Source organism: Zalophus californianus, chromosome 6 (genome assembly GCF_009762305.2).
Source record: "Zalophus californianus isolate mZalCal1 chromosome 6, mZalCal1.pri.v2, whole genome shotgun sequence".
NCBI lineage: Eukaryota > Metazoa > Chordata > Mammalia > Carnivora > Otariidae > Zalophus > Zalophus californianus.
The window spans coordinates 84185849-84200927 of NC_045600.1; the positions used below are offsets into that span (position 1 = coordinate 84185849).

Genomic DNA, 15079 nt, shown 5'->3' on the forward strand with positions numbered 1-15079 from the left:
TCAACATCTAACCACCATCAGAAAATATTTGACCAACTATCTTGCTGCATTGTTAACTCTTTTTCACTTGCTAAGTTTCAGTATGGAAGAACAGAAGCACACAATAGTACCAATAGCCTTTTGCTAGTGGGTTAACCTGAGAATAGAGTCAGTTCTTCATATTGTTCCTTAGTGATTTTTTTTTAAATCACCACAGCAAACAGCTATAGAGAGATGTTAAATAAATGTAAACACTTTCACTATTTTATGAGTTAGTAAAGATTGCGGTCATGTGGTCCCTGGTTTCACAGTAAGACGATGTAGAACAAAAACCATGGAAGGAAAATTCCCACAAGAGTTTAGAAGGAAGAAGGGTCTTTAGAGGCAAGTCCGAAAAAAAATGAGGAAAATATATTAATTTTGTTAAGCCTTTTTTATATTAAAAAGTGGCATGAACTTTCTACGTAGAACAAAAATCTTGGGAAGGCAAAATTGGACAAAACCATTAAAACAAATATAGTGCTTCAAATGAATCCCATCACCTTGTGATGTCTCTTATAAACAGTCTCTAAACCAACACCAGGTATAAGAACAGTCAATCCTAAAGAATGAGCAGCAGTCCAGGGCCTCCACACTACTTCATGCAGGAAAAACTGTTTCAATTAAGCCAGTAGGACCTGTTTCCTTTGTATTAGCTCCTGCTTTAAGCATTACAGTTCCTTTAGCAGGGCGCTCACTCATAAGCACTTAGATGGAGTGCCTCTTTGCATCTAGTGCAACACCCAGTGAATGGCATGAAGGCAAACAAAGCATTGCCTAGGATTCTGCAATGCCGCTGCCCCTGGAAGCTTACAAAACAGTAGTTAAAAGTTCTGGAGTGTGCACCGCATTGCCAGCAATGGGATGTGTCACAATAGCAGATGTCAAGAGTTAAGCTAATATTTCTCTCTAAAGTACATCTGAAATAGAAAAATCTTTAATATACACCATTTGTAAACAAAATTGCACTTGATTTTTTTTTAAATGATCTGAATCATACTGTAACAGGTTTCTTTCTTGCACACTCTTCTTTTTGTTTTAAATCATCGATAGAAACATGGCTCCTTAACTCAGGATTCTTTTTGTCTTCAAGCTACCTCTGCAAGACGTAACCGTGGCTTCTCAGGAAACGGAAAAATAATTAACAATTTCCCCATAGCCTGTGTAGCTCCCTAAATAAATTAAAATTATAGGAAGTTGCTCCTGGAGATTACATATTATGGCATTGTTGTCATAGTTCTTTAGAAGATGTTAAACTTTTTAGTTTGATAGATTAAACAATTTAAACATTATAGAAGGCTCAGGAACAACACACGTAAGTTGCATAAACATCCATGTCTGGGTGTGGGAAGAAAAGGGGCATCAATGTTGTAAATAAAACACTTGTAGATTTTTCTCATCCTATGAACTTGTTTTCAGTAAGATGTTCTCCTTGTTCTGACACCTCTCACCAGCTCCAATGCACAAAGGTCAAGGAACAGATCAGGTTTCACTGCCTCCTTTAATCCCATGGAGTGTAGAAGATTAACACAGAAGCTGATCTCTTCCCAGATATTGCCCATCTTCAACTGCACATCTTCCCATTTTTTTTACTCCATTTTGGACCTTTCAAAGTGTGTGATCATTCGTTCCTAAGGAAAAAAGAAAAAGTTTTTTCTAAGCATTTTAAATGGTCTACATTCCAAATATCTTCTACAAAGATGACACACACACACATTTCCCACAGGTACTTTTGCTTATGTCCATTAAACAGAAACGGTTCCTAACTGGGGTGCCTGGGTGGCTCAGTTGGTTAAGCATCCAACTCTTAATTTCGGCTCAGGTCATGATCTCAGGGCTGTAAGATCAAGCCCTGCTTCAGGCTCCGTACTGGGCGTGGAGCCTGCTTAGGATTCTCTCCCCCCACCCCCTCGCCACCCCACCCTGCTTGCACTGTCAAAATAAAGAAAGAAGAAGAAAAGAAAAGAAAAGAAAAGAAGGAAGGAGAGAAGAGAAGAGAAGAAAAAAGAAAAGAAAAGAGAAAAGAAAAGAAAAGGTTCCTAACTATCTGTGAAGATTTGGAACATAGATGTCCAGGCCCCACCCAAGATTAAATGAATCAAAATCTCTAGGTTTCTGGAAATTAAATCACAGATCAAAAGGAACTATGTATTTGAGTCAAAGAAAATGAATAAATAAATATCTACTTAAGATTAAACTTAAATGAAAATGTGTACCTCCTGATTCACTAATTTAACTTGAAGAAAAAGTCAAGGATGTGGACAAAGATTTATCTGGAAACATTTCTACTGCAAAACTCAAAATTATGACAAAATAGTAGAAAGAATTAAATGTCCAAAAATATAGGACTGCAATAAACAAAATTATGGTATATCCTTATAATGAAATATTACATATTCATTAAAATTACATTTGATTAAAAAAAAGTTCTAGAAATCTGTTGTACAACAGTATGCATATAGTTAACACTTTGCACTTGAGAATAATAAGGATGGTAGATTTTACGTATTTTCATAGTTTTTTTTAAAAAGCATGTTAAGGCGGAGCCTGGGTGGCTCAGTAGTTAAGCATCTGCCTTAGGCTCAGGTCATGATCCCGGGGTCCTGGGATCGAATCCCACATCGGGCTCCCTGCTTCTCCCTCTCCCACTGCCCCTGCTTGTGTTCCCTCTCTCGCTGTGTCTCTGTCAAATAAATGAATAAAATCTTAAAAATACCACCCAGGTGCCCCAAAAATAAAAAGCATGTTAAGAGGCATCTGGGTGGCTCAGTCTGTTGAGCATCCAAATCTTGGTTTTGGCTTAGGTCATGATCTCTGGGTCATGAGATTGAGCCCCATGTCAGGTTCCGCGCTCAATGGGCAATCTGCTTGAGATTCTCTCTCCCTCTCCCTCAGCCCCTCCCTCAACTCATGCTCTAAAAATAAACAAATCTAAAAAAATTAAAAAATAAAAAGCAGGTTAAAAATTATGTCTGATTAGAAAATAGTACTTAGGGGTCCCTGGGTGGTTCAGCCGGTTAAGCATCTGCCTTCGGATCAGGTCACGATCCCAGGGTCCTGGAATTGAGCCCTATGTTGGGCTCCCTGCTCAGTGGGGAGTCTGCTTCTCTCTCTCCCTCTGCCCGTGCCCCCCCACTCATGCTCACGAGTGCACTCATTCTCATTCTCTCAAATAAAATCTTAAAATAGTATTTATAGTATGCCATTTCAATTAAGAAAAATAATGTACTATCATTAAATTTTTCCTTATGTAATTTTTTTAATCTTAAGAGTTAATATTTTTCATTTTTGTTTTGCTTCATTTGCTAAAAGTACTTATCACAAATTTATACTGAACTCTGACAGAACTGTAAATATATTTTCAAAATGATCAATTACATCAGCTAATCTATCCTTTTCACTTTTTTTCTTAGAACTACTCCTCCTGAAGCTCTCTGGTCTGCTCCATTGTGGACTGGATGCCCTCCAAGACTGCTGCCCAGCTATCACTCTTGGAGTTTCTTACATCATCATCCTGGGAATTTATCCTTGCCTCTCTGTTGGACCCTTATTTCCTGGATCCCAAGTCTTTTTCTTTTTAGTTCTCTCATTTTGTAAAGAACACTTTCTACTACTTTTCTGAGAATGCACACATAGTATGTTATTTTATTTCCTGCATGACTAAAAACATCTTTATCCTCATATCAACAGTTTAGTTGAATATACAATTCTAGGTTGAAAATAATTTTCCTTACAAATCAAAGACATTGTTCTATTATGTTCTAAATTGCAAAGTTGAGGCTGGAGAGTCTGATGCCATTTTGATTCCTGGTCCTTTAAAACTTGTTTCTCTTATAATTCATTTAAGTTCTCATTCAGTTCTTGAAAGGTTTTTGCACAGGGAAATATGAACAGATGGGTGAAGTCAATACCACCAAAAATACTATAATAATCCTGTATTGCCATGAACGGCCCAACGGGGTTTTACATACTCAGCCTTCTCTGCCTGAAATATAGCGGTGGCTGGAGAGCTAAAAGTCACAGGGAAGTCCCGAGGGCAAACTATTAGCAGATGCCCTCAAGAGGGAGATTTGGGAACTGCAGAATACACCATAGAAAGCAAAGTGTTACAAAGAAAGGTAAGTTTAATTCCGCATGATAGAGTTCTCAGTTATTTCAATGCACAGAACTGCTAAGGAATTTGACATTGTGTGCTACATCACAGAGCAGGTCAGTGGGAAATGAACAATCATTTTTTAGCAGCCAATCAAAAACAATGAGTTAAAATCAGGCAGATGCTTTCAAAGGGCTTCCTAAAATCAAGAGAGTCTAGAATAACCTAATATTCAGAACGAAAGACATGTCCTCCAGTCTGATCATATAACTTAGGAAAAGAAAGAGGGGACGTGTATAGAAAGGAAACATTCTTGAATATTTGAGTTCTCATCTTAGTATTTCTATTCTCATCCTTTTTCAACTATACCAACTACAGTTCTTCAGGGCACTACTGAGTCAAATAAAATTCCCCTGAACAAAGGACCTATGATTCCCTATTAAATCATCAGACCCACAGTTTATGCACATGATCTGATTACTAACCTCATCTGAATCCAAAAGGGCTGGAAGTGCTCTGCAGAGAGAAAAACACCAAAATCAACAACATAAAGTCATAAATAGTTCGTAAAGGAAAGAATTATGAATACAATTTAAAGCCTTTTTTATAATTATCTAGGATCTGCATCTTATTAATGGCCATTTCAGGGGAATAAAAGCATATACAAAAACAGAAGATTATTGGAATTGTACAGAAAACAAACATGTTCTGCATTGTGACAGGGCCAATGTTTAATTAAAAATACAGTCATGGGAAGGAACTAAAAAATTCCAAAGAATTCTCCCAATGATTTTGGGAAAATGTACAGCTAAATCTTTCTAAGCAGAAATGTCATCTAAACAATCCTGATTACTTTTGATTGTATATCATTTGTAACTTTTATTTAACATCTTTTTAACATTTTTAATATTCTTTAAATAATTTAATCTATAAGCATTCTCATTAGCATGTTCTTCAGCTCATTCACTTAAAATAATAATAGCAAGACTAACTGAAACAGGATTCTCATAGTAATGATTCAAAAACTTACACATCTGTCACAGAAGAAGGAACATTCTCTTCTACCCACTTCAAATCATCTTCCTGCTGGGAACGTACAAATACCAGTTGTTACTAAAATGCCCCAAATAATACATGTCAAGTGAGGATATACAGAGGTCTCAAAATTTTTAAATTTAATCTTTTGGGCATTCTGAAGGAGTCTATTCACACAACAAATGGGACTGCTAATAATTTTAAAAACTATATAATCCAATATGTTAAAAAACTATGTCAGTGAAATATAAAATGATCTTTATTTATTTTTATTAAGTTTTTTTTCATTCATTCGAGATACAGAGAGAGAGAGAGAATATGAGCAGAGGGAGAAGCAGAGGGAAGGGGAGAAGCAGGCCCCCCGCTGAGCAGGGAGCCCCGTGCAGGGCTCGATCCCAGGACCCTGGGATCATGACCTGAGCTGAAGTCAGACGCTTAACCATCTGAGCCACCCAGGTGCCCCTAAAATGGTATCTTTAAATGCTTTCTTCTCAATGGTCTAATACATAAGAATTTGCCTCATATAACTTTTACTCCTTAAAAGTGAGTTTAATTCTAAAGCCCTTAATGTAGACTGCATGTAATGTTTTTAAAACAAAACAAAACAAAAAACTGCTGAATGAAAAAAAAAATCTTGGGGGTGCCTGGGTGGTCAGTCGTTAAGCGTCTGCCTTTGGCTCAGGTCATGATTCCAGGGTCCTGGGATCAAGTCCTGCATAGGGCTCCCTGCTCTGCGGGAAGCCTGCTTCTCCCTCTCCTACTACCCCTGCCTGTGTTCCCTCTCTCACTGGGTCTTTCTCTGTCAAATAAATAAATAAAATCTTCAAAAAAAAAAAAAATCTTGATCTTTACTACAAAAAACACCTTAGGTTATTAAAAGGGCTAGAACTTGCACTAATGAAAACAATTAAATAGAACCATCACACTAAGGATGCCTGCCTGGGTGGCTCAGTCAGAAAAGCGTCTGCCTTTGGCTCAGGTCATGATCCCAGGGTCCTGGGATCGAGTCCCACATCGGGATCCTTGCTCAGCAGGGAGCCTGCTTCTACCTCTGCCTGCTGCTCCCCCTGCTTGTGCTCTCTGACAAATAAATAAAATCTTAAAAAAAAAAAAGAACCATCAGACTAGTCTGGTACCTTTTCAGGACACAGTAGCAAACCATCTAGTTAAAGATTACTAGGTCTTAGAATCACTTGCTGTTTTTAAAAATGTAAATGTAATATATATCAAAAGGTCTTTTTATAAAGCAAGGTTAGAGCACAGATTTAAAAAATCATTAAGGCCTGTACATAATTACTTACCGCTTTGTTTACTTTACTATTTCCATTTGGTTCTTGTTTAGTACTTCTCATTTTCATTCCTTCTGTAAAGGGAAAACAAAGTAGATGGGTTAAGTATATTAATAGACCAGCAATGATTTCAAACATGAATTCAGAACTTTAAGTTTACTGAAACTGAATTATATAACAATGTTTCTCCATCTTTATGCTAGGAAGTTCAAAGCCAGATTTTCAGCTCCTATGGTAAGCAAACTGGACATTTAATGTGCAATTACTTACTGAAGTTACCACAGCTTCACCTGAAAATTTATACCTTTATATTTGCTGTCCCCTAATACACCACAGACTAAACTGAGACACAACTGTAAAACGACTGTAAAATAATAAACTATATCCCAGTATCCTGATTTGGATACTCACAAACCGTTATACTTGCTCTACTCTATTTCTAAAACACAGAAAATAATATTTAAAGCACAAATAAAATTTTATCACTACCAAAGCTTTCTTTTAGCATAGGTTCTTTTTGTTCATCCTCTTCCTCTTCCTCAGACAACGGTGAAAAGGCAAACCTGACCGAACAAAGAACAGAAGGAAAGAACTTAGAAAACTACAAAACATGCTCCACTAACTAGATTTTACAGGCCTTACTACTGAAACTGCAATGAGTCATTCATAAAATTATTTCAGTGAAAGCAAAATAATTCCTCCCCTTCAGAAAGCTCTTGATTGCCTAAACGAGCAAGAGAAGCAGGACAGCGTCACACTGACGAGTGCAGGCTCAGCCGCGTACTACTTATGACTTGAGACAAGGTACTTACTCTCGTGCCTCAGTTTTCTCATCTGAAAATGGGGATAATGAAACACTACTCACAGAGGTGTTTTGAAAAAAGTAAACAAATCATTTCAAAAAATGTTTAGAATACCTCACACATAGTAAACATTTATAAGCATATAAAATCACACAGAGGGAAGTAAATACGTAATTTAAAATCTCAGACTTTGAATTCGTAGTTAAGAGACAGAAGTCCTGACCTTGTATGTACCAGGTAATTTAAAAATCTGTTTCCAAGTGGGGAGCTAAGAAGATGAAGGCCTCATCTTAAAATACCTCTCCTTTACAACTTTGAAGAGATTCAGCTGCCAGACAGGTAATTTACTTATTTTTTTAAATTTTTATTTATTTGAGAGAGAGAAAGAAAGCAGGGGGAGGGGCAGAGGGAGAGAATCTTTCAAGCAGACTCCCCACTGAGCATGGAGCCCATACGTGGGGCTAATCCCACGACCCTGAGATCACAACCTAAGCCAAAACCAAGAGTCGGGACAGTCAACCGAATGAGCCACCCAGGCACCCCCACATAGATAATTCTTAGAAAGCTTTAGCTTTGAACTCACTCTGTACTTACTGTTGCCTATTATCTTCTTCTACCTGGTTTTTAAACCTCCCTTTCATGAATTAAAAAAACAAAACAAAACTCTTTAAAAGCTAGGAATAGAGACGCCTGGGTGCCTCAGTTGGTTAAGCATCTGCCTTTGGCTCAGGTCATGATCCCAGGATCCTGGGATCGAGCCCCGCATCAGGCTCCTTGTTCAGTGGGGAGCCTGCTTCTCCCTCTGCCCCTCCCCTGCTTGTACTCTTTCTCTCAAATAAAATCTTAAAAAAAAAAAAAAAAGCTAGGAATAACAGGGAACACACCCATAACCTATTAAAGAATGACTAGCAAAAATTAACAGTAGATGCCAAAGTTATTGATACCTGAGAAGCACTTATTTTAAAGTCAGAATAAGATGAGGAGGCCCACTCTCAATGCCTCAATTCAATATTATACAGGAGGGCCTAGCCAACAGAAGAAACAGCAATGAGGCAGCAGTATTATTTGGAAAAGAAGGAATAACATTGTTACTACTTTTGCTAACAATCAATCTACTTGGAAAACCAAGAAATTATCAGAAGAAGACAGAGACGCCTGGGTGGCTCATCAGTTGGGCGTCTACCTTCAGCTGGGGTCATGATCCCAGGGTCCTGGGATCGAGTCCCGCATCAGACTCCTTGCTCAGCAGGAAACCTGCTTCTCCCTCTGCCTGCTGCTCCCCCTGCTTATCGTTGCACTCTCTTGCTCACTCTCTCTTTCTCTCTCTGACAAATAAATAAAATCTTAAAAAAAAGAACTAAGAAGACAGTGTAAGAGGGTTGATGGGTATGATAAATATATAAAAATCAATAGCATTCAAAGGCTCCTGGCTGGCTCAGTCCATAGAGCATGTGACTCTTGATCTCAGGGTCATGAGTTCAAGTCCCACATCAGGCATGGAACCTACTTAAAATAAAAACAAAAAAAAACCCAATAGCATTCCTACATTTTTGCCAAAGCTACATGTATTATTTTAAAAGGGTGCATCCAGGGACGCCTGGGTGGCTCAATTGGTTAAGCATCTGCCTTCAGCTCAGATCAATGATCCCAGGGTCCTGGGATCGAGTCCCTCATCTGGCTCCTTGCTCAGAGGGGAGCCTGCTTCTTCCTCTGCCTGCTGCTCTCCCTGCTTTGTGCTCTCTCTCACTGACAAATAAATAAAATCTTTTAAAAAAAGGGGGGGTACATTCATAAGAGCCATAACATTTTTTAAATCAATAAAAGTTATAAAACATAACTAAAGCACAGGACTAAAATTGGGAGAGCAATACCATATTCAAGGATGGAAAAAATATGTATAATTTCCCTACTTAACCTATTAATTCCAATCAAAACCCAATAAAGGTTTTCCTAGAATTAAACAAACAAGCTAAACATTTCATTAAAGAGCAAAGACCCAATAACATGGATATTTTTTTTAAAAAGATTAACGGGGGAGGGCACATACGAAGACTTAACAGGAAACTAAGATAAGCATACTACTGATGCAGGATCAGAAGGATAGAAGAAAAACAGAGAACCCACAGTCAAACAATTCTTGATGAATAAAAGTTCAACTGTGAAATTTTGAAAAAATTATAGAATAACTTTAGACTTCACCTCAAGTCAGGGAAAAGTTTCTTAAACAGACACAAAATACACATACATGAAGGGAAAAACAAAACCAAAAAAAAAAAAAAGGAAAAGAAACGACAAATTTGACTCCATACTTTCAAGTTTTTCTATGACCGAAAACACCATTAAAATGTCCAAAGATAATCAACAACTAGAAGAAAATACCTGGAATGCTCAGAACAAAATACTGGAATCTAAAATATGTAAGGAATTCCTACAAATCAATACAAAAATGATCAATAAGCTGATAAAAAAATTCAGATATAAAAAACCGACTGACAGGAGAACTAAATGACCAGTAAACACATAAAAGCCATAAAAAGTAATTCAGCCTTAAATGCAACATTTTAAAAATAACAGTGACTATCTCCTCTACCAGATGTGCAAAAATTAAATAATGGGGATATACAGGCGCCTGGGTGGCTCAGCTGGTTAAGCGACTGCCTTCGGCTCAGGTCATGATCCTGGAGACCCGGGATCGAGTCCCACATCGGGCTCCCTGCTCAGCAGGGAGTCTGCTTCTCCCTCTGACCCTCTTCCCTCTTGTGCTATCTCTCATTCTCTCTCTCAAATAAATAAATAAAATCTTAAAAAAAAAATAATGGGGATATAGGAGGGAAGAGGAGAGAACTCCTCTCGTACAACCATTAGTACATATGCAATTTGTTTCAGGTTTTTTTTTAATGCAATCTGACTTTAATACTTTAAAAATTACGAATGCGCATACCCTTCACCCCAACAGTCCCAAGCCTACTCTATTTTTTTTTTGCTTTTTTTTTTAAAGAACACAAACATTAAATGTATAATAAAAAGGCTATTTTCATGGGATAAAAAGATATCACTTATTTTCTAAGTCTTTTATTGGTATGTCTGATTATAAAATTAGCTGTTCAGTTATGCTGCCTCATCCTTTTCCTCCTTGGTAATACAGTTGAGTAATATAAGCTATTAACTGTCTAAACACAAAGGGGAGGGCATGCCAAAGACATGGATATTCACAGAAGAAAGACAGCCAATTCCTAAATAACTGAGATTTGCCAATAGCTGAACAAAGCAAATTCACGTATAAATTTTTAATTCTAAAGTCTGTCACATAAGTTTTCGTTTTACCCTATTGTTATGAAGTGAGCTGGGCTACTGGCTATAAAAATTGTTCTTTCCTTCCTGACACTGGACAGGTGAGACTCTCATTACAAGTATCACTATCTAACTACTTCCCTTCTTTATTGATATACATACATATTATCAGATGTCAGAACTTAAAAATACCTCATATCAGGTGGTTCAATTCCCTCTCATTATATGAAGAGGAAACTAAGGCTCAGGCTAGTGAAAAGAGGCACCATGACAAAACTCACAATGCAAATAGGAGAGCTGGACAGGAACCCATTCACTGGATTCCAGACCCAGTGAACATTCTTTACACTGTATGACACAGCCATGACACTGTCACCCATTCAATCATCCCTAACAGATGATATGGCCATTCAATGGTTAGCAATACAAATAAGAAGTGTCCAAGAACCTCTGGTTGTTTGCAGATGGTCGCCAGAGAACCATGATGACGAAGAGGATCATGGAGAACAGCAACCGCCAGATGGCGTCATCTACCCAAAGCTCCCGCCAATCCTACCAAAAGGGGGAGAAGTACATTTTTATACATAATCTTAACTCTTCACAAAGCCCTTGGCATAGAACAAGAATCAATTATTTATTCCTTCAACTTACATTTACTAGGAGCCTCCTATGTGCTAGGCACTGTGCTAAGTGCTAGGAATAAAAAATAAATGAACACTGTTTCTTCCCTGGTAGTGTTTATTGTTGCTAAAGAAAAAGCACAACTGAATGGAGCACTTCATTAATACTTCATTATAGCTCTGAGAATCTTTAGAGAAGAATTTTTATACAAGGTAAGAGAAAGTAACATGTTGTTACTTTTTATAGTTTCCATTTTTTTTTTATTTTTAATAGCTTAGCTCTAGCTTCCAAAGAAATGCTACCGGGCAGTCTCTGTGCTCCTATCTTAAGTACATGGCTTCTGCTCAGATTAGCATTGTTCATACATACTTAACATTTAGGACTCTGGATTTCTTGTTAATAACTTTTAGTTAAGGCAAGACTGGGTTATGAAAAACCGTGATATCCTTTATAATGTTCTCCCCAATACTGGGATATATAGTCAGTCCTTTCTCTCCCACTGTCTGCCAAAAAGCCCACAAAACAAACCTACCATACCAAGCTCTGTGATAATACAGAATACTTCAGAGGACGAAAGCACTTCTAACCCTCACAGTGGAGAGCTAGCCCTAATTTCTTAAAAGGTGTGAACCTTACCACTGTCATTATCACTGTGTATGTATAAAACAGTACACTATTCATAAATGCATGTGCTTATAACTCACCGACTGACAAGTCACTATCCTGAACTTCATGGTTGTCCAGATGATAAACACAATAGATGCTAACAAGAAATGAAAAACCTGGTCAGAGTATGAATGTTAGTTTATATCCCCAATTACATTATCTGATTCTCATCAAGTGGAATCCCACACATCCCTAACTCCCAATATATCACAATCATTCTCTCTCACTTAACACGTTTATTCAACACAAATTTACTTAACAGCTATAAGCAAGGCGCACAATGCGTACTCTTGCCAACCCTTTCTGTACTTAAAGAATAGTTTTATTTATCATCTGGCTACTTTAGCAACCCTCAGAAGTGGAAAAGAAGGTATTAGAAACATGGCTTTTTCCAGCATTATCAATAATATGATTGTTTTCCCTTTCTTCATCTTTAGTATAACATTAATTTTTCTTTGCCTGGTCAGATGGAAAAAAAGGTTGATAAAATGACTGTAAGACAAACAGAATTATTGGTCCCAAACATAGGCTAGACCTCCCTAATCCTGGTACACAAGCCAAAAGGCAGGGAAATTAGCCTATGTGGGCTATAGTCTATCCTAATGTATATGCATAACATATATGTTATGCATGTTTAATGACATTATGTAAAGGCAATACAATTGCAACATACACTGATCTAAAATCTATATAAAATTCTGTATTTATTTCAATAAAACCAAATAAGCAAATATTAATGTCTTCTAAAAGAAATCTAAATGCTATATGACACTAATGCTAACTTGCCTCAAAAAAAAAAAAGTCTCAGAAAAAGAATGGAGATAGGAAAGGGATATACCAAGAGTTAAAATTATATGTAATTGTCAGCTATTAAAATAAGTGGTTGTCACACTTTTTTGAACCAAAGACCCCTTTGAGAATTTGACAAAAGTGAAAGACCCCTTCCCTAAGTGAAATACACAAAACTTTCTATATAATTTTAGAAAGCCCATCTCTGGCCTCTCATGTTAAGAATCTTTGTTCTAAAGGAAATGCATTTTAAACAGCAGGAAGCAAGTCCCCGACTTACCTGCCACTGCCAAGATAAGCGTGTTGGTAAAATGTCGGTACAAAGAGAGTTTTACAATGTTCCTCCGAAGTTTTAACAGCTTCATTGTTTGAGTCAAGCTAATAAATATGTGTTTGCAGGTCAAGGAAATCAACATTCAGAAAAAACAGTAAGCTAGTAAATTAATCCTTACACATTTCTTTAAGGATCTGGGGTCATACTGACAGAGCCATGGACACCAGGCCTTACAGCTCTCACTCTCAACTTTACAAACACTCCAGGCCCACCATGATTAGTAAGTAAGTCTTCATTTTCAATGACACTTAAAGAGAAGACAGAACCAGGATAAAATGAGAATGCAAAAGACAAGAAAAAAGAAGAGAGGAAAAATATAAAGGAGAAATAAAGATAGGAAACTTTCTAGAGAAACAAAGAAAAAGAAGCAAATGGAAGAAAATGAAATAAAAATGAGTAAGAGGCAAAACAACAGGACTTAGCATCATCTCCTTTCTTCTTGTAAGGCAGTGGCTCTGTTCTCACTGTCCTAGCTAATCCAGTCTAGAGTCTTACATTCATGCCTACAACCTCCCAAAGTTCTACACTCAGTCCCTTTGTGCCATGCTAAGGAGGAACCTGCCATCACTGAGCTATCCTGAATTAAAAGGACCAGACAATTACAACTGCCTAAGAATCCCAGGCAGTCAGGCTCTAAAAGCAACAACTCTCTACTTTCAAGTCATTATCTCAAGTATAAGCTGCTGCACAAAGATAGGGGAGAACTAATGACTACTATAGGCAATTATCTGCTCTTAGGTTCAACTTTCAGAATGAGGGACAGATATGAAAGCAAGTGAGCTGGAGCTCACTCATTCCCTTTAACAGAGCCCTCACTGCTACCTAATTATTGGGTTATCTTCTTGTATGGTCCAGTCTCTCTCCCTACTCCTCTCAATATGCACAGTAGAGATTCACAAAAATAGAGACCTAGAAAAGCTTTGGCCATTTGGACAGAGGACATTTCAATTTCAAACATTTTTGATACATGAAAATCCCCTTAAATTCACAAAATTACAATTTTATTTACACTCAGCCTTTTATAATAGTCACAGTTCATCAGGACAATACTGCACAATTGTACATAGGACCAAATAACACAAAAACCAAAAAAGATTTTTAAAAATCCCCAAAAGATAAAAGTCCAAAAACCTGAATCCTTCATCCAACAGGCCAAGTCCCTAATAAACAAATGTTTACTCTTGAAAAGCAGGAAGAAAAGATTATTCAAATAGAAACTTGTTTGTTATCTGCTGGTTGACTTTTCCTGTAAATGAAATAAGATTTTCAAAGAGTTAAGTCTTCAAATAATTCCAAGTCAGCTTTTGAATGAGGGTATAAAACACTTATCCTGTAAGGGTTAAAATCTGCTAAATCTACTTAGAATTATAAGAAAGTCAAACAACCTCATACAGTATAGTTCCTGAAACCATATTTTAAGAATCAAAATATTTACATAATTTTCAAAGCATTTAAGAACTGCCAAAGCTGAAAGAAACAGTAGGACCACAGCAGCCAGTGATTCTACCACTAAGTGAGGTACACAAATAAATCCAAAATCGAAGTGAAATGCTCATTTAAACAAAGGCCAAAAGCTTTTATCTTGTTCTCAGTCTGCAGTCACCAACTCTTGATGAAATTTTTTAAATTAAAAACAAAATAACTGCTTACCTGAGCCCCCAGGTTGTTAGACTGAAAATACCCTATTCCCCAAAGTAAGGAGTAATCAACAAAACTGGCAAAAACCATTTGCAGAAAGATCAATGGAAACCCAACTCCAAGGAGAAAACGGACCGCCATCAAACAAGCCAATGAGAAGGATATCCACCAGCACAGGGCAGTGTCTAGGAAAGCCAAGGGGATAAAGGCCAAGGAAGCAAGATCAGTCTGGGCCTGCAGACAAAGAAAAAGAGGTGGTGAAAAAGAGCTGTCTAGAGAGCACAGAGAAGAAACCAGCAAATGACTCTGCATTTACATAATCATCTAGAATGATTCTGCATTCCAACTGAAAGAAAATAAGGAATAATACTTTGTACCTACATCATTCTTCCCTTCTGACAATCAATCACATAGAATACACAGCTATAAGCATTTCATACAAACTACTGATCACAATCTCAATATAATAAAACATGCTGCTAACTAATACAAGGCAACCACC

General features: G+C 37.2%; 1 protein-coding gene across 4 annotated transcripts in view; it reads right to left on the reverse strand.

Annotated features, from left to right (window-relative positions):
• Positions 1-393: 393 nt before the first annotated feature.
• Positions 394-15079, reverse strand: part of TMEM87A (transmembrane protein 87A) — a 42259-nt gene continuing 27573 nt past the window's right edge. Inside the window, exons 12-20 of one of the 4 annotated variants that reach the window (XM_027570595.1) lie at positions 14743-14811; positions 12886-12994; positions 11855-11913; positions 10978-11081; positions 6925-6998; positions 6448-6509; positions 5142-5197; positions 4597-4627; positions 394-1649 (exon numbers count right to left, since the gene is read on the reverse strand). In XM_027570595.1, the coding sequence (XP_027426396.1) occupies positions 1608-1649; positions 4597-4627; positions 5142-5197; positions 6448-6509; positions 6925-6998; positions 10978-11081; positions 11855-11913; positions 12886-12994; positions 14743-14811 (606 nt within the window). In that variant the 3' untranslated portion in view covers positions 394-1607. The remainder of the gene's footprint in view (positions 1650-4596; positions 4628-5141; positions 5198-6447; positions 6510-6924; positions 6999-10977; positions 11082-11854; positions 11914-12885; positions 12995-14742; positions 14812-15079) is intronic. The other 3 variants (XM_027570597.1, XM_027570596.1, XM_027570594.1) reach the window with 3 other exon arrangements.